General features: G+C 39.2%; 2 protein-coding genes across 3 annotated transcripts in view; one reads left to right on the top strand and one right to left on the bottom strand.

The window, feature by feature from the left end:
* RCBTB2 (RCC1 and BTB domain containing protein 2) overlaps nt 1–15318 on the top strand; it is a 32405-nt gene extending 17087 nt beyond the window's left edge. For both annotated transcript variants that reach the window (XM_048295274.1, XM_048295273.1), the window contains 5 exons: nt 1318–1508; nt 4368–4494; nt 7524–7660; nt 8259–8389; nt 11663–15318. In XM_048295274.1, the coding sequence (XP_048151231.1) occupies nt 1318–1508; nt 4368–4494; nt 7524–7660; nt 8259–8389; nt 11663–11803 (727 nt within the window). In that variant the 3' untranslated portion in view covers nt 11804–15318. The remainder of the gene's footprint in view (nt 1–1317; nt 1509–4367; nt 4495–7523; nt 7661–8258; nt 8390–11662) is intronic.
* Nucleotides 15319–16357: 1039 nt separating this feature from the next.
* RB1 (RB transcriptional corepressor 1) overlaps nt 16358–19408 on the bottom strand; it is a 71174-nt gene continuing 68123 nt past the window's right edge. Inside the window, exons 26-27 of the mRNA XM_048295272.1 lie at nt 19345–19394; nt 16358–18359 (exon numbers count right to left, since the gene is read on the bottom strand). Coding sequence (XP_048151229.1) covers nt 18286–18359; nt 19345–19394 — 124 coding nt within the window. The 3' untranslated portion in view covers nt 16358–18285. The remainder of the gene's footprint in view (nt 18360–19344; nt 19395–19408) is intronic.

Here is a 19408-nt window from a genome sequence, read left to right on the forward strand (position 1 = left end):
TGTTTTTTCTGCTATTAAATCTGGCTCATAACCCAGGAGAGAGAGAAAGGGAGGAGTTCTTTCTTAGCATTGTTGCCTAAAAATTAAGCTTAGATTTTTGCAAGTTTAATATTTTCCTCTGGGTCCTCGAGGGGTTAGTGGGGCAGTTATTTCTATTGCTATTGTAAAGCCATGTATGTATATGATCAGAGGTCTTGATTTTGGCCTCCTGTTGTGAATAAGAAGGAAAGTGAGATGTCCCTCTTAACCCTCTGTCTGAGCACGTCATTGTGAGGAAGTGGCATCGCTGCTCTGGTGATGAGACATGGCCTGATCTTGAACATTGCTACTTCTTTGTGTCTATTTGTGGTTTTGCTTAAAACATTGATTTTGTTTTTTCCAGACACTTAGGCCTCAGTTAAAATGTTACAATAATGATTTTAATACAAGTTTTAATGTTGCATGCTGCCTTTCCCTTTTGTTGGTCAGAATATGAATTCTTGGTGCCAGTGAAAATCTTGCCTCAATAAAGCCTGCAAGATTTGTGCATACAGCTTTAAACAAGTTGTTACCCTGCCATTATCCCCAGGCAGCTGGAAAACAAGTAAACAAGCAGTAGTTCAGACTGCAAAACAGTGGATTGTGTAATGCTGTACACAGTGGGAGTTTTGAAGTCCTAAATCAACCTTAGAATTAGAGACATAGCCTAGCTAAAAGACACTTAGAAGCAACTTTAAGTGCTGTTTGGTTCTAATATTTAATTTTAAAAATGAAAGTCCTTTACATGTAAGTAATAATAATTATATGAGTAAGATGAAGATGAAGTATGTTTAACTTTTTGGTTTATAACTGTTACCAATAAGTAAAAAGGCTTTCATTAATTTTCAATTATAAGCCAAAAGGCAATTTTTTTTTAATGCCTCCTCATTTCCTTCTTCGTCTTCTCCAAGTATTTGTTCTCTACAGCTCAATGCAGCCACTCACCTCACTGTCCAGCACCACCAAGGACACTCAGAGACTTGAAACTCATCATAGCTTTGCTTGAGATGGCTGAGGGGTCAGCAGTGTGCTGCAGCAGATACAGGGCTCTACTGCCACCGTGGCTGCTTGCTCCCAAGATGCTTTTCCACAGAGAAAGTTTGAGTGCATTCTCTTTGAAGAAACATTGCCAGCCCTTTTTAATTTTGCTATGTATGACCAGAAAGCATCCTTACTTACATGTGTGCTTACAAGCATGTCTTGCACCAGCAGAAGACAGGAGGCCGTGAGATTATTCACTGCATTTTGCTCTTAATGGGAGTGACCTGCTTTTATTCTTTTGTTTGCTTGTGAATTCAGAGTTATAGAGATCGCAGCCTGCCACTCTGCGCACACGTCGGCTGCCAAGACGCAGAGTGGCCAGGTGTACATGTGGGGCCAGTGCCGGGGCCAGTCCGTGACCTTCCCCCACCTCACCCACTTTGCCTGCACTGACGATGTGTTCGCCTGCTTCGCCACCCCCGCCGTCATGTGGCGCCTGCTCTCCGTAGGTGAGCTGAAATACTTCTTTTTCTGACATCTTCTAAGTAGAATCATTACTTCATAAAACAGTTGTGTGTGTTTGAAGCCTAAACTTAGTTTCTCTCAAAAATTTACACGGGGAAGTGTAGTCCTAGTGACATGTTACATATATGTAAGTGTAATATGGAATTGTAAAAAATTGCTAAAGCCTGATGGCAGTGCTAAGTAATTGTCCATTTTATTGATGTTGGTTATTTCTATGGGGAAATGCCTTAGGTTTGGGATGGGGCTTTTTTTGTATAACCTCTGTATGTGACTGTCCAGTGGCTCTGGGTGGAAAAGCTGAGTTTTAATTTGGAGATTTGAGGAAGCCATGCAGAACCTTAGGAACTCTGAAGCTTTCTTTGATGCTCTTAAGTAGACTGCTAAGAATTGAGGGACCCAAATTCCCGTGTTCTGAATTGGCCACAAGCACTCAATCTCATCACAAGTGATCATGACCTGGTCTTCTGAAGAGACAAGTTGCTGGATCTCAGATATTTGGTTAGCATTAAGATCTGTCTTGCTGGCCTTGACTAGAAAGAGTTAAGTATACAGCATTGGCTACCAGAGAGCTCATTCTTCAGCTACAATTTAATCCCATAATGGTTTCTAATAAAGTTGCTGGGGTGTTGCTGGGTTTTTTTGTTTGGTTTGTTGGGGTATTTTTGTTGTTGTTTTTGTTGGTTTGGTTTGTTGTGGTTTTTGTTTGTTTGTTTGTTGTTGTTCTCGGGGGGTTTGTGGGGCTTTTTGGGGTTTTTTTGACCATGACTTCTTGGTCCCTTTGGAAATACCACTACTGCAGCAATGCTGTACCAAAGCATAAGGTGAAGCCTTACAGGAGGAAAAAGTTACTTTTATTTTTAAACAAAACAAGTTTCAGATGCACTTTAAAAGCCACATTCTGATATGTGCCAAGTGGTCTGTTCAGCATCCCGGCACTATTCAGGGGCTCTGAGCAGGGTTCCTTGTGATGACACAGGGTATAGGATGCTGGCTATCAGGCCCTTATCATGTCTCCTGGGTTGTTTTTAGTTAGATGACTGTGCTGGTTTCAGATGTGCCTTTTTGCACACTCCAGGAGCTGAGTGTGACTGTCCTCTTCATCCTGTCCCACCTTGGCTAGTTGTCAGGACTGACTCACTGTTGTTTGTTACCTGATGTATGCGTGGTGAGAATCCTCAGACAGCTGTGTCCTGGGATCTTACATCTGCTGACCTCGGTGCCATGGACATCTGCCATGCTTACAGCCCTCTCTGTTTTATTCTGGTGCTTCCACACCCAGGCATTCCCATTCTCTCCATGTTTGTGGCAGTTCGGACATTTCTAATACAATTCTTAGCACAGGCTGCTAAGGAGTTTTCTTGGCTTTGTGCCTTGTCAGTGTGAACTGCCTCTTCATTCCCTTCCTCTGGTTCCCCCTTCACTGCTGTAACAGTGAAATAAAAGCATGTGGTTTCCCTCTAAGCTGAACCCCACTATATTCAGTTCTCCTCTCATGGCTGTAGAAGTCATCTGGAGATGTATCTTGGACATCTGGATTGCCAGTTAACTTTGAAGAAGAGTTTCAGCTTTGCATTAGTTGCTAAAATGCTTACTTGTTTGGATAGCAGAGGTCTGAATAAATAAACCACATATTGTACAAAATAAAAACAAACAAAGTATTTTACAGTATCATTGTTTCAGAAATATTTCATTTTTCTTACCACTATATTGGATTTTTCTCCCCCATCCATTTTACCTGTACCAACCCAAATTGGGTATACCTGACATTCTCTAAATGAAATGCAAAATGATTGTGCTAAACAAAGTGTAACAGTATCAAAGTGTGTGTGTGGGTTAAGCTTTTTCTAGAGCTTGTGGAGAAGGTCTTTCCATTTCCAGCTGAATACTATTATAATTTCTAGCTTGCTAGGTTACAGGACCTAGCATTTATGTAATTTTCTGTAGAGAACAACTAATTGCTGACCCACAAGATCTGTATAAACCTATAATGAGTATTTATATGGTAAGAAGACAAAATGTTGTGATGGTTAAGAATGAGATTTGGGGGTGGAAGGGGTTGTTGATTTTTTTAGTAGTATTAAAGAAGATGGTTCTCTGAATGTGATGAAGATTTGGATCAGTTCAGGAGGTAAAATTTTGTATGCAAATGATGAATGACTTCTCAAAGCTGTCTGGTAACTTTATAATGCAAATGTTATGTACACAGTGGGATATACAGATATATGACACAAACAGGAATATGCAGACATTGACACACTATGCTTCTAACACCATTAAGTCTAGGGAAAGCTATCCTTTTAGAATAGACTTGTAAGTGTTGGTATTTCCTTTTAGGGATATTGCACTGGGCAGTTTCACTGCAACCAGCAAGTTGTTTCTGTAATAGATTTATTTTTGCTGTAATATAATGTCTCCTCATGAGAGCATTTCAGAAAATTTTGTTATGATTTTTAATTGATCTTTTGAGGCTCTTATAGTAACTAACAGTTTTAATTTGAGATAATTTACTCATTAATGGTTGACACTATTTTCTATCAGATGCAGCAGTAAACTTCTGAGACCTTTTTTTTTTCTGGCCTGATATAGATGAGTTAGAGGAGTGGAATTTACAGGTTTTTTAATAGAGATATTTTCTTGGAGCAGGAAACTAAAAAGAACTGAAGAAAGCTGTCCTTTCTTTGCTTTTCTGGCTCACACAGAATGCACAGGCTGCTGGGGGGTTTTACTAGCCTTAAGGAGATGTATTTATTAAGAGTGTTAATTGCTGACAGATACCCAGAATGTTGTAGTGGGAGATACTTGTATTGCTTACTACTTTATAGTAAGTCCCCTATTTATTCTAGAGCCTGATGACCATCTGACAGTAGCCCAGTCACTAAAGAAGGAATTTGACAACCCTGAAACTGCAGACCTGAAGTTCCTAGTGGATGGAAAATACATTCATGTTCATAAAGTTCTTCTCAAAATTAGGTAAGGAACAAACTGTATAAATTGTATAAACTAAACTGTGTAGTGTAGTCCACTGTGCTGAGTCATCACTGAAGAAAATTCTTGACTTATTCTTACAAATTCCCTTTTCCCTGAGTCAGGGATTCATCTGCTGTTCTTTGCTGTTACTCTCTGTCACTCCTTGTAATTATCAAACATGTTGCTCTACTACCTGTCTTTCCATCACTTCCCTCCATCTGACATCTATCCTCCTTTGTGCTGCCTAAATGGCCTTGACCATGATTTCCAATAACCTTGGTTATTGCTGCTGAGGAAAAGGCTCACTTACTTCTGCTGTCTTCCGAGTAGTTAGAATCAGTTTTTTTCCTTCTTTATATGTTTGGCTTCCTCCACCAGAATGATTTGAGGGGGTTCTGTTTATTCTTGGCTTTCTTTCCTTCCACAGGACCCTTCAGTTGTTTCAGCAACTTCTGTAGGTGCTCTCCAGATTCTTTTTTCTCCTTTTATGACAGATTTCTTGTTCTACTTGTTTTAAACCCTCTTATCAGTGAATTTGACTTTTAAGCTGGCTTCTCTTTCTGTTTTTACAACTTTTTGCAAGTTAAAACCACTTTACAGTGAGATTTGACATAAGCAGTTCTACAGAATGATCTCATTATTATTAACATGCAGAGAGATTAATTTGTTACTGCTGATGTGGTTTCTACTGGGATATTTTAGAGACACTGCTTTAGATCTCTTCTGCCTTGCCAACTGCTTCTGCTTCGTCCTCCTCATTGTTACAGTATTTTTTTCTCTTTGCTATTTTTTTCTCAAAATGCTTGGCTATCTCACTCAGTTTATCACCACTCTCATCTTCCTACTTTTGCTCCTGAGTCCTACTAGTGATTTCTTGTATATTACTGTGTAAAATTGAAATTCCCTGTTAAGTCTTGCCTGTTCTTTTTTTGTTGGAGTTTTTTCTGCTCTCCTCTTACTGCATCGATTACCTGTATTACTTTTGTCTTCCCTTTACTGGCTTCATTGCTTGTACATTACACTCATGCCTATAGTCCACCCTCTTCATTTGGAATGCCATGTGTTCTCTATCAGATACCACCAAACCAAAATCAAATCTTGTGTATGCCCAAAATGTTCCTGAGGTTCTTTTTCCTGATAATCAGACTGTATGTAGCTTTCTGTTACTTCTTTTTTCTTGCTCTCTTTCTCAGATTATGTGGCATTCTCTGAAGGAAATATGTCTAATTCTAAAATAGATTTAAATATATGGTGTTACCAAAATACTATGAAGGAATAATAAAGCATCAGGCACAGTCTGTAAAATTAATATTTTGTTTGAGTGTCATGATGCAACAGGATCAGGGTATTTAAAATGGTATTTTGCAGCATTCGGCCTCTTCCAGAGCACTGTCATGAAAGCAGTGCTGGTACAAGTTCCTTTTCATTATCCAGTCCTTTCTTTACTGCTTATGAGGACTGCTTTCCATCTTGTCCTATTCCTGTTCTTGAACTGGATCCCCTTGTTGGTGGTTATTGGCTGGCGGTGGTGGCGAAATGTCCGGGAACGCCCGGCTCAGTGAGAGCAGCCCAAGGGCAGCGCTGCCTGCAGGAACAGATACATCCCAGTGTGTGGGTGGGACTCATCAGCTCTGCATTCAGCCAGCCAGAACTGGGCTGGGCTGTCCCTGATGGTAACAGGGAGAGAGACACTCCAAAGGATGAGTCACTCCAAGATGCTTTTCAGGCTGGAGGATGTGTGCTAACCAATTTTTATTTTCATTTACTTATTACTTTTTCAGGGATCAGTGTGTACCACCTTCTCTCTGACTTTTGTGTGGTGCCATTGGGGCACAGACCATTCCCAAGGTCTGATCCACGCTGGATGGATAGCATGGTCACCACTACTTAACATGAGGCTCTGGGAAGCAAAACAATGAGGTTTTTTTGGCTTCTCCCAATGCCAGAATGTGGTAACAGATATGCAGAAGCTAGATAATGACTTTTTATTTCTTTATGAATTTGACAAGGGTTTCCATTATTTTACTAAAAGCCCCAAAATACTAAGATAAAAAAAATTATTTCAATAACCAGTAAAATGTGAAGAACTTAAGTGATTAGTTAATTGTTTTTCATTTGGATTTAAGTGATACTGTCTTTAGGTTGTAGTCTTGTCTCAGAGACATTAAAAGGAAACCATCCTACTTTTTATAGAAAAGTTTGAGTAAAAGAAGAGAAAATTTAGATGTGGGAGAGTTATAAATTAGTGTAGTACAAAAAGGTACAATTAAATTGTGGTTTTTATAGGAAAAGTTATCAGAGGTGGTGATGTTCATTTATATCAACAAAAATTTTGAAAACAGTGCAAATGTTAGGATGCTTTTTAGGGAACAGTATGTTACAGTACATTGTAAATTACTGTGAACTGCAAGTTGCAGATTACAGCTGTCAAAGGCAGTGCTTTGTCCTTGTTTGTATCTGTTACAGAAGTATTCAGACTTGTAAGAAAAAGGTGATGAAAGATCTGAGTGAGAGTGTCTTCGCTTTCAATAATTTATCCTTGAATATAATGATTAATGCTAAATTGTGTATGGACTCTGACACTGGAATAAATGATATCTTAAAACTATTAATGATTTCCCTCTTCATTAGGTAGTGTTGGAGAAATCAGGGTCAAATGTCGGAATTATCTAAGTTAATTGTAAACTTTTATCTGCTACGAGACAGGGAATAAAATTGATTGCTAATGTACAATGTAATTAAGAAAATGGCATCAAAACCAGATGGATAATCCTTATAGATATTGTAAGTAGAAATGGATCCTGCCATAAAATATTAACAACAAATAAAATTCTGAATTATATGTATCAGGCTTATAAGCCTTATAAGGCTTAAAGAAATTAAGATGTTCAAAGCAAGAAATCATGTAGCTAGAGGTTCTGCTTGTGTATTTAGTCTGTTAGGACTGATATATTTTTTTACCAACTTCTTGCTGCAGCTCATCTTTCAAGCTTAACTCTTTACAGTGTACAATCTTTGTTCATGTTTTGTAGGTGTGAACATTTTCGCTCCATACTCAATAATGATGATGAAATTATAGAAATGAGTGAATTTTCTTATCCTGTTTACCGAGCCTTCCTGGAATACCTGTATACAGACAACATTAGGCTCCCTCCTGAAGATGCAATAGGTATTTGTCATAAATGTAAATTACTCTAGATTATTGTTTTTGAAAAGTTCAGTCTGTGTCATTACCGGGTAAGGAAAGCAGGGCTTGTTAATTTTGGTTTCATTAGCTCTTAAATCTTGAGGTTGGCAGGTGTCAGGAAGAAAGGATGCAGTAGCAGGAAACATGCCCAAGGAGAATGAGTGGTGGGCATGCAGTGAGATCAAAGATGCAAAGTTTTCAAAAAGAGCTCGTTGTTGCTCTTATAAAGAGCTTTCTTTTATTTAGAAAGGCACTAATGCCATCCTGAAACTTTTCTTGTTTGAGTAGCTATAGCGATTTTTGTTCCTGAACGAAAAGGGAGCTCTTCCCTGCATGAATTTAAGAGGATGTAATTGATGTCCAGAATGGGAACAAGAGAACAGAACACTTGCATAGTAATACAATGGTTCCTTTTTTGATACATCTGTAGGGGACCTTAAAAAATGCACACATCAGCTAGGGGAAAAACCAGAGCAAGTCTTTGATTAATTCAGCCTAAAACAAAAGGGTAGTTGATTAATTTGAAGAGACACTTGTATATTTTGCACCACAATAGTTAAAGCTGTATGAATTTTCACAGGGCTGCTAGATTTGGCAACACTGTATAGAGAAAACAGACTGAAAAAGCTTTGCCAGCAAACGATCAAACAAGGCATTTGTGAAGAGAATGCCATTGCTCTTCTTTCTGCTGCTGTCAAGTACGAAGCTCAGGTAAGAACTTCTCTTCAGGTAAGCAGTTGTTTTCTGAGAAATTAAGCTGCCTAATGTAAACATGACTGTATTTAACTGGTAAGGCATGATTACTGTAATTTCCCTTTCTGGCTTTCCAGATATTTGTTTTCCCCTTTCTAAGCTGTAAAATAAAAATTGAAAAACCCCCAGTTACTAGTGTTTTCTTCCTGGTCTTTTGGCTTGCACCTGTGAGTCAGGGTTCTTAATCTGCTTCCTGCTTTGTTGTGTGGCATGCAAATTTCTCACTGCCATTTACATCTCTGCCTTTGGATTTTGCCCTGTCTTTCAGTCCCTGAGTTCCTCACCCACTCATTTTGTCTGCCAGTGTCTGGTACAGTCACTCTGGTACTGACTTTTACAGGCAGTGGGAAAATTTACGTATAAAGTCCTTGCATATTTACACTTGTGCTTATATAAAAAAATCCATTTTGCAGTATTGTTTTCAATGAATTGTGCTGACATACAACAAATCACCTATTGTTAATGTTCTCCCCATATCCTGTCATCCCCATATCCTGTGGTCCACCCTTGACTGTGGAATGTGTCACTAGCACTCAGCCTGTTAGCAGTGCTTTTTGGGTAAACAAATACTTTCAAAGATATTTTCCTTTTCTCATCTTCTTAGTGCTGTGATGATTGTGGAAGTAACTATGTGGTGGGTTTTATTATTCAAAAAGTCTGCTTATGTATTTTAGTCATGGGGACATTGTTATAAATACCTTTCAGGTGTGGGAGGCAAGTAGAAGGAAGAGACTGAAACAAACACTGAGTTAAAAATGTTGCAAAAGTCAGTGCTGTATGGAGACAGCAAACTATAGGAGATAATTTTGTGTAGGAGTTGCAAAGGGGAGGCTGGAAGTCGGTGAGTTCTGTCCATTGAAAGGGGATAACAAGGGATTAGTAGATAGTAAGATCACCAGCTGCCAGTTACAAGGCATTTGTAACCCAGGTGTCAGAAACAGAGGGCATGAACAGCTGGGGCAAAGACGAGCTGTGCTTTCAGTATGCTGTGCTGGTACAAGCCCAGCATAGCAGGGAAGACTCTACAGGAAGGCATGACCCAATGATTTGGTTCTCTTAACAGCAGATTTTTCATTAAAATTTTATTCTGTAGTTTCTCCTCATACAAGCTTTTCAGCATTTTTGAATTCTTCAAAGCAGAAGTATGTTTAGTTGATCTGCATCTGGTGAAGTAGTTAAAGAGTAGTTAAAGATATGTTTATGTGTGTTGTGAAGTAGTAAACCTAGTCTGGACAAAGTACCAGAGTTCATAATGACTGAGACATAGTAAAAGGGATTGGCTGGAAAACTAAATATGTGTTATCTTCCTTCTGTGATTCAGTATTTTACTCTTTCAAAACATGTTACAGTTTAACACAATTGTCAGATGATGAATTGGTTCACCTGCCCTGGCTGCAGCATGTGCCAAACTCGGGAGTGCATTGTTGCCCTCCTCCCTACACCCACAGCTCAGAAAGGGATGGAGTAGAATGGCTTTGGGGGAATGCAGCAAAGATTTCTTTATCAAAGACATGGGGATAGCCTCTGGCTAAGGATCTTCCAGTGTACTATATTAATATAGTAACTCCTGTTTTGAGAACCACGTGCAGTGTGTCAGGACTTCAGTAGAAAACTGTCGAAAGAAGGATTATGAAAGAGGCCTCATATTTTGGAAGTTTGAAAAGATAGAATTCAATTTTTTTTGTCAATAAATGTGAAGACTGCAAGTGAAAGATTATAGTGGTGTGTGATATGCCATTCACATTACAAATTAAGACTGACTTGACTACTGTATGCATTGTTAGGATTTAAAATGCTTGAAAATATTTTTTCCTATCTTCAGAAAATACAAAGAGTTGCAGCTACAAGTTACTTTAAAGCATATTTCTCATATACTCTGTAGCAAATTTTAGACTAACCATCTTCTATAAAACAGAATAAAAAAGACAGTATTTCTTGAAACTGCAAAATGAGTGACCAGGATTCTCTGTAATCTATGGTCGGTCCTCTTCATACCAGCACCAGAAAAGGCAAGTGCTGTTCATTTTAGTTAGCATAAAAGTTCACACATTGACTGTAAAGCAGCTCAGGTTCTGACAGTACCATTTCAGAAGTCTGCTGGAACTTAAGCTGTCACTGTCTTTGACTGTTTACATTTTTTATTTCCTCTGGTTTTTTGCTTCTGCTATTCTCATTCCGTTTCTACTTTCCCAGTAGTTGATGAGAGATACTTCCTATACCATATATCTTCTTTAAGGATATTTTGTGCTTCATTTAAAGCTTTAATTAGATCTTGAAACATGGAATCTAAGGAAAAGGTTTCAAAAGGAAATGCACAGGTAGTCTTCTGAGTATCTTTCTACTATTAATCCCAGGCTACAATGTTTGTGTAGTTAACATAGAATTAAATTGGCATGGGTTACTCTTTTTGCTGTAACCCTTGAAGAGTTTATAGTTTATGGATCAATTCTGACTTCCTTGCTGCTGGCTCTGGCTCTGGCTGCAGAAGGTAATGAATTTTCCTTCAGAGCAAGTTGTTGCAGAGGACCCAACTAAAGGAGACTGACCCAGTGTATGGACAGAAGGATTGCCACTGTTGTGAGGAGTTTGGGTGGGAAAAATCTGCGGTGTGCAGTTGTGGTTGTATGGCTTGTACCCATCCTGTGCTCAATAGCTGAGTGTACTCTTACAGTGAGACCAGAACAAGACAGAACCTTTTGTGCTATCCGGGAATCCCATTAGACAGAGGGATACAATTTCTAGGTTTGCCATGAAAGACACGTGTATCCTAACATGCTGTTTGTGTTCAGCAAGCATCATCGCATTTTGCATCATATTTTGTTTTTATTTCCAGCATGACTAGGATATCTGCTGTTTTTCACAGGACCACTACCGAATGCAGTGCAGGGAGGAAAAGAAAGGAGTTATTGATGCTCTAGTAGTTCTGTGTGGGGCAAGTTGATGGTTTCACCCACTAATAACTTTTCTAATGAATGTGTAATAAGTTCTAGTAAATGTGATGGAGTTCTAGAGTTGATTTAGGTGGCTACTCCTGTTTTTTCAAGTTGGCTTTATTGAGTAGTTTGTATGAACAGATTTCATCCTGTCATTTGGGATCTCATCAAAAGGATCAGAAAAGGGTGAACAATCTGGTATATTCTCTGCTAAGTAAATGACAGATTTGAAACAAAATAATTATGTTAATGGATTTATCCATCATTCATGTTACAAATTACTCCAATTTGTTCCTAGGACTTGGAAGAATTTTGCTTCAGATTTTGCATAAACCATTTGACTGTTGTTACACAAACTCAAGGCTTTGCAGAAATGGACCATGACCTCCTGAAAAACTTCATTAGCAAAGCCAGCAGAGTGGGAGCATTCCGAAATTGAGGTCTGACTACTACCAAGCTGAAGAGCGTGTCCTCTTCCTTCCTGGAAATACTTCTCCTTTGGAGAACTTCTCCATGGTCAGAATGTGCAATGCTTTGGAAGGAAAGTCTTGGTGTCCATCAGCTTAGGGAGTGTGTGGAAGTCCACTAACGTTGGCTTTGTAAGGACGGCTACAGTGTAGGTGTGTGGTGACTGTTGATTGCCAACAGCCAGAATTTAACACAAAAATCTAATGTAGTAACTACCCTTTCCCTCTCAAGCAAACTAAGCTTGTCATTATCTAGTCTGTCTAATTTTTAAATTTTTTTTAAACAGTCTGTGTTTGGATTTTATGGGACAGTGACCTGTTTGCTGCTAAAACTTCCATGGTGTCCTTTTGTCTCAAAACTCAGTTAATATGCCATAGTGGGCTTCTTTTTGTCTGGTTATAATTCAGTGAAGATACACACTTGTTTTTCTGGACGTGTGGTAAAACAACATAAGTTCTTTAGGGTGAGAGGCTTTTTGATTTGTAGGAGGATATGTCTCACTTGGTGGTTGTTTGGAGTTTATTTATGAGGAGCTTCAGCAGGGTATTACACTTCTGAGTTCCCAGTACCTGTCTCATATTTTAGCCAGAATGAAAAGAATCTCCCTTTCCATTATACCAGGCATGGTCCCTGGCACCCCAATGGAAGCACTCACCAAGTTTGTCTGGATGTGAATTGTCATGCTGTGAGTTTTGCTACTAAGAAAACCACCTAGTTACAAACCCAAACAAGATTTCAAAAAAAGGAAGTTCTGGTTGAGGCTTATTTATTCCTGTCTTACTATCTCTCAGACAGATCAACTTCAGAAAAATGGAGAAAAGGGTGATTTTGAAGTGGTAACTTCAAATTAATTGAATTCATAAGAGTGAACTGACACTATATTCCAGATGGTGATAAAGGCACCTTGTCCAGCGTTTCAGATTCTCCTATGGTCAGAGCTGTGAGGTGCCCATACCACTTTCCTTTCAGGGCTGTTCAGGAGAGAGGAGGTGCCCTCTGGATACGCCTCTCTCCCAGCACTGATCATCGGTGGCTAAGGTAGAGGAGATGCTTCATTTCTAACTGGCTGCAGCGAGGTAAGGTGAAAACCCCATCCAGTGCTGCACGGAGGGGGGTCTGCCCCATTACAGAAGGTGGGGAGGAGCTCATGGAGCATTTACTTCAATTTTCTAACAGGTAACTATGAATTCACCCTGAGAATTTCTCTTAAAGTTCTGACTGCGTGAAGTGACTTCAAGTGCCTTTTGCAGTATTTTATGGGAAAGACAAAAAGCTGGGTGCCATGCTCAGTACACTAATTATATAAGTAGTCATGCAACCTTTCTGCAGGTCCCTGCTGTGCCACAGCATCCTTCAATGACTTTTTCTAATCCTCAAATGTGGTCGCTAAGAACTTAATTCCCTTAAATTATCACATCCTCATGTCTAAGGTAGAAATAGCTGTTCCTTACTATATTGGAGGCTCATTTCTCAAACAATCCTGTTCTTTGAGGAAGAGTAGGAGGAAAAGGAGCAGAAAAGCAGTAGTGAGTAGTGCCCTCCCCCTTCACCCCAGACCCTGTGGGTGTGAGTGGAAAGGTGAAGCACACAGGCAGCAGAATTTACTTAGGAGGAGGGTGATGAGCAAATATTTTGGAAAATGCTGTGGTAAACATTTACTTGTGTTTGAGACATTTGCCTCAGACTCTCACTAGAAATATACTGGATCATCTACTGCTAACAAGCACATTCTGCCACCCCCTCAGTGATGAGTACGACTTCCTCCAGCAGCATTAAGGCTGTTCTTAGCAGCTGTGTCAGTATTTTGTATTCAAACAGAAGTGGTCAAAACCTTTCCAGTACATAATGCAGATTCATCAAAACCACAACGTTCCTGGGGGAGGAGATGAGTTTTGGTAAGTTTGTGTTGAGAAGCACTTGACACCAGCACCCAGATAGAGGTTACTGCAGACAGTAAAACAGGGTCCTGGTAGGGCACAGCTTTACCACAAACCCTCTGTGCTCTAGCCCAGCCCTGGTCATACCAAAGCATGGACACGAGGAATTCTATGTCAGCCAAGGCTGCATATCGCTGGTTAAGCCTGGGATGCCAGATTCACCTGCCAGCATTTCCTTAAGAGTAGCAGTCCATGGAATGAGGGTGTACAACCACATCCCAGCCTTGGGGCAGCAGCTGGCACCAGCCCCTGTCACGCTCCGATGGCATCACACTGGCACACATCCAGTCTCACTGGGAAATGGAACCAGCTGGGCACCTACACCCCTGGTACTGGCTTGTCAGTGGTCACTCCAGCTTTCCTACAGCATGTGGTACAAAACGTCTCTCCACACATTTCTGTTTTACTCAAAAGAATCAAACAAAAAACTATAAATGTGAAATGATGAGGGGTTTTTGACTCAACATCTGATAAGAAACCTTATCTGGCTCCCTGGAGGCACTACTGCATGGAATGATAGCACTGGAGAGGGACACCACTCTCCAGTATTGCCTCAAGTTCATAAAGTAGTTGAACAGTTAACTGCAGCTGAGATGGCATGCTGCTTGGAACAAGGCATTTTTGGCTTAATATAACCAAGTGCCATTTTTTTTCCAATTTATTTCCTTGCTGCTCATAACTTCCAACTAACCATACACATTAAAGCCTACTTGCACTTTCAGAATAATTGACAAAGCCTGTAATTTTGAGAAAAGGCATCTCTGGACTGAGTGAGGGTGAGTCTAAAGATCCAGTGTGTCAGCATTGGCTTTTATTCTGTCAGCTGACCTGGATGTAATAGTGTTACATTCATAGAAACATTTATTTATTTAGTTTTTTAATTTTCGTTGCATGCATTTTCAGGTCAATGTTCAAAAAAAAAAGTCCTAACTGGCTTAGGTGGTTAAATGTGTGTGCATGGATGTAAATATGTGCTTGAAACCCAACCATGGGACATTTCAGAAGAAATTAGGGATGCATTTTACTGTTGTGAGATAGTCTGCAACCACCTTGTTTGTGGATCTTGCAGGTTAAATACTTAATAAAGTATTGTTCTGTTTTAGGATACCACAGGCAAAAGGTATTTATTAAAAAGTGAAAATATGGTCAAGCATAAACTGTGTCTGGGGTTTAAATAAAGAGCAATGTTCCACTTTCCAGAAAGGAGTCTGGAGAGACAAAGAAATTAGATGGGTAGGGTCATTTAAAGGTTCTCCTAAGTTACTGAAGCTAAAAGCCAGCACTGCATTGTCATCTAGTACACACCTGTAGAGTTTTGTTACAATGCTTGGTAACTATGTAAACTGCTGTTTTTATATGATCTGAACAATGTCCCTGGGCTTTCCTTGTAAAACAAAGCATTTATTTGCCCCATAGAGGCAGGATTCATTGGCTACCACCCAATGATGTAGAAAGTTTACAGCCTGAACATAAATGATTTTTTGTTTCTTTACAAACTTACCCGGTTTAATAGACCATTAATAAAAATGTCATAATATTTAAAACAGTACGAGTGGGATTTTTTCCTTTCTTTTCAGTAAAAATGAAGAAAATTTGATGCTTCTAGACTGAGTTAACTGTGTGTGGGAGAAAAGTAAACCAGATTAATATTTCACAGAGGTACTTTAAAGGTTATTTGTGTTCTTCAGAAAATCACTGTCACCAGATAACACATTTGTAAGCTGGAGAATTTGCTCAAGTGTATCAATGCCCTTATGCCTTATTAGTGACTTAATACATTGCTATTAATAAAATGGTCCTCAGAACACCAATCATCATTTCTTAAGCAAATGCACATTATGACCAGCTTGTTACATTTTAAAATATTTCAGCTTGTACTGTGCACTGGTATCACACAGCCATAATCTTCTCCAGCTGCTTCACATTTGATACAGATGTCTTCCTGCAGCCGCTCCTGTACCTGAAATTGTGCATTTACACGTTCCCTGCAGCTGTCCCAGTACCTGTGAGGCACCTGCTGTTTAGTGCAGCCCCTCTGCACAAGCACTACCTAAGCACAAAATTCTTCACTTGCAAAGAAGGCAAAGGCAGTGAGGAAGAAATAAATTCCTATGACATATAAGAACAAACAGCATTTGGAAACAGTGGACAGCAGGAAGATCTTAAGGTATAAAACATCAAATTAAGAGGCTGGGAGTCAGCTCATCCACCTTCAGATGGCTACACAGCCAAACCAATAGATTAAAGTCCCTTAAGCACGAGTGGATAGAACAGGCCTTTCCAGGATGCAATTTACCTGACCTCATCTTACACCCAGGGCTTAGGCTTTCTACAGGAACGGCTGCTTGTTGTTAAGCACCTAAAATGGCCATCATATTTTGTGTCCAACTTCTGCTGTGATTCCTAATTTTCTTTTTTCCTGGAACAGTTTCAATTTTCCAGGCCATTTTTAGTACAGCAAGGTCTCACTCTAAGAAGAGTGCTGTAAAACACAGTAAGATTTCCATATCTAATAAAAAGCCATTAGTTTCAATACACATTTATTTGCATAGGTACCATATGAATATAAGAAAATTACTGACTATAAATCCTTTAAAAGCTATTTTATTTATCTTGAAAGGAGAGAAACTGATTAGTTGTATAAAATAATATTGTACATTTTATGTAAAGCCTTCAGTCTGTTTGAACAAAAAAAAAAAAAATACATTGTCACAGTAAAGAAATAATGAAGCTGTTTAGATACTGGACTGTATCATCCCTCTAGCCAAAGGAAGAGTCTTGACTGCTGTAACAGAGCTTACAGTCAGTGTACCCCAATGTTAACATATATCCTGTCTGTAAAACTGCAAAAAGTGAGAAAATAAACATAAGGTACTTATGGAAGTCTGGAAACTTCTGTACATTTTTCAGTAGGAAAATTGAAGCCATACTGAGTCTAAAAAAACCCTCAATAGTATTTTAAAATTAATTTACAATCAGTTTGCTGCTCATGTAATTTTTAGTAGTTCTAGGGTTAGCTTTGAATTAACACAAGAATGGATCTTTAAAAAACTTCCTACTGTAAGTATTCTAGGATCAGCTAAGCAATCTGTAAATAAGCTACCTGGAAGATGTTGGTTTAAAACATTTGTGTCATGAACACCATGCTTTTCTACTGTACCCGTTCCTAATTTAAGTAGCTGCAAAAGTTAATAAAAATGGGTAATTTTAAAGCAAGACAATTTATTTGCTTATGTTTTAATCCATTGTAAATAAAACATGTGCTTTTGTTAATTGGGTATTTTACAAAACTTTGTTGTGGCAAGGAAAGTTCCAGTATCTGAATCAATAACTTACAAACACAAAAGATGAAAAAAGTATTGGATGGTTTTGTTTGGGTTTTTTTGCTAGTTGCAAAATTCACAAGTTGCTCAATTAACTGCCTTTTCAGTGAAGTAAGGCAGATTGATTTTCCCAACGTGGGTTTACCACGTTCAGGTATTTGCAGATGCTGCAGTAAGGCCAATGGGAGATGCCCTGTGCTTTTAGAGAGCAGGCTACCCTTACCTGGAACCCAGCTGGAGACACTCAGCTTCCAGCTGTTTCTCAAGCTGTTTGGCTTGGCTACAGTTAGGTGGAAATTCAAAGAAATCAAGAAAATTCTACATCATTAGAATTTTGAAATCTTGTGTGTACCAGGTATGGTTTGGGTTTGTTGTTTTGTTTGGTTTTGCTTTTTTAAAAATACTTGAGATTTCCCACGATAGGAAAGGGCACATCAATTACTCTGCATATGGGAAGAAACTTCAGCTTCTGGGAATATTCTCTGTAGCATTCTGGGGTGAATCTCTGTGGGATTCACATTCCATGAAATTCAAACTGAGGGACAGTGTACCTGCCCCTCTGAAGTGACAGTGGGGTGAGAGCTGGGGAAGCAAAACTACAAAATGCCAAGTGTTGGTTTCAGTAGTAAGGCTGCGAAATGAGTTCACTTTGAATTCAGGTTGTAGTCCTGAGGTGAGGCCCCGACTCTGCAAGGCCCCCAGCTGCTCTGCAGTTTAATTTCATGGGAATTTGATGTGCTAATTATGACCAGAGACAGAAATCTTTGCAGTAAATGGCCCACCATTTTCAAAATTTTCAAGTGATGAAAATCTAAAAATCAAATCTAAGAAACAAAATTAGTGCATTTCAAATCATTCTAGCTAACATTTAATCTTCAGACATAAAAAAATCAATCCAACAAGACTGAACTGGCTTAAATCAGTAATGCTGCAACAGGAAATTCAGACACTTTCCAAGACTTTAAAAATCCTCAAAAAAATATAAATTAAATTCAGTGGCTTACATTGTATGTATGCTACATCATAAGACAAAGTATCATGGAAAACATTTAACAATTTAAAAAGTACAAATGCTTTCAACTAGCAGTTTGGAATTAAAAGCAACTAAAAAAGCAACTCTATTAATGAAGGCTGTAAAACAAAAACAATCTTAAGAGGGCCAGCGGTGCAGCCCCTTGTCCTGAGGAAGAATCTCACTTTTCTTCACTGGCTGAGGTATCATTTCCATCATTGAGCTTCTGCTTTTGCATTCTTGTTCGAGTAGATGCTACAAAAAAACCCAACAAACAAAAAGAATGAGGTATTTTCTTCATAATTACTTCAGACTGATTATTGGGAAAATTTGTAATGACACAAGGAATAGAAGTACATTCTATTGTAAACGAACCAAATCACGCATTATAGGATAAACACCTAATTTTGGATTGTTTCAGCCGTTCTTGCTCCATCTTACAGATCTTACGAAATTCATTCCATCTGTTCACTCCAGTTCTCATTGTCCCTGTCCCCTCACTGTGTCTGTTTCCACCCTCAAGGAGGGCAGATGGTTTGTGTCACACCGGGAATCTCGCCTTGTAGCCAGGCGGATGCTGTGGGCTGAGCACTGCCCACATCCCTGAGACAGCCTGCCCAGGAATGCCTTTTCCCCCCAGTGGCACACACTAACACCACTGGACATGAGACAGAACTCTCCTTCTTAACCTCTGCCATAAGTAAACACTGAAACATTTTCCCTATCTTAAAATAAAGGAGAGGTGCCTGGATCCACACTCATACCTATTTTGATGAGCAAGGTAAGAGTTTTTAATGGGCACATCTGCTCAGCTGCAGAGCTCAGATTCTGCCATAGAGTAAGAATGCCTGGCCAGGCCAAGTGTGCTCCTTTACATGAGTGGAAAATACAACTCAGATGTGGGGGTTGGGGCCGTTTTGCTTTTCATGAGCTAGATTTGAGTTTCATTTTGAAACAGAAAAGTGATCCCATAAGATCTGAAAGAAATGCTTACCCACAGTAGAAGAAAAAAGCAGTCTCAGACGTTTCAATATAAAAGACAGCAAAGCAACAAAACCACTATATATGGTTTTCCTGTGTACATAAATTTCCATTTTGTAATCTGCATTTTCAAGATTAAATGCAGCATGTACAAAAGCTAAGCAAGCTACCCAAATCACATTGGTGTTGAGCAGTGTTTTCATCTGGGTGGGCCCAAGGCACTCAGTGCTGTGCAGATTATGAGAAAAGTAATACTCACTCATTTCTGCAAGCTTTTGTTGGAACTTGGACTCCTGGGGTAGGTGTTTGCTGCAGACAGAAAG

This window comes from Corvus hawaiiensis, chromosome 2 (assembly GCF_020740725.1).
Source record: "Corvus hawaiiensis isolate bCorHaw1 chromosome 2, bCorHaw1.pri.cur, whole genome shotgun sequence".
Lineage (NCBI taxonomy): Eukaryota > Metazoa > Chordata > Aves > Passeriformes > Corvidae > Corvus > Corvus hawaiiensis.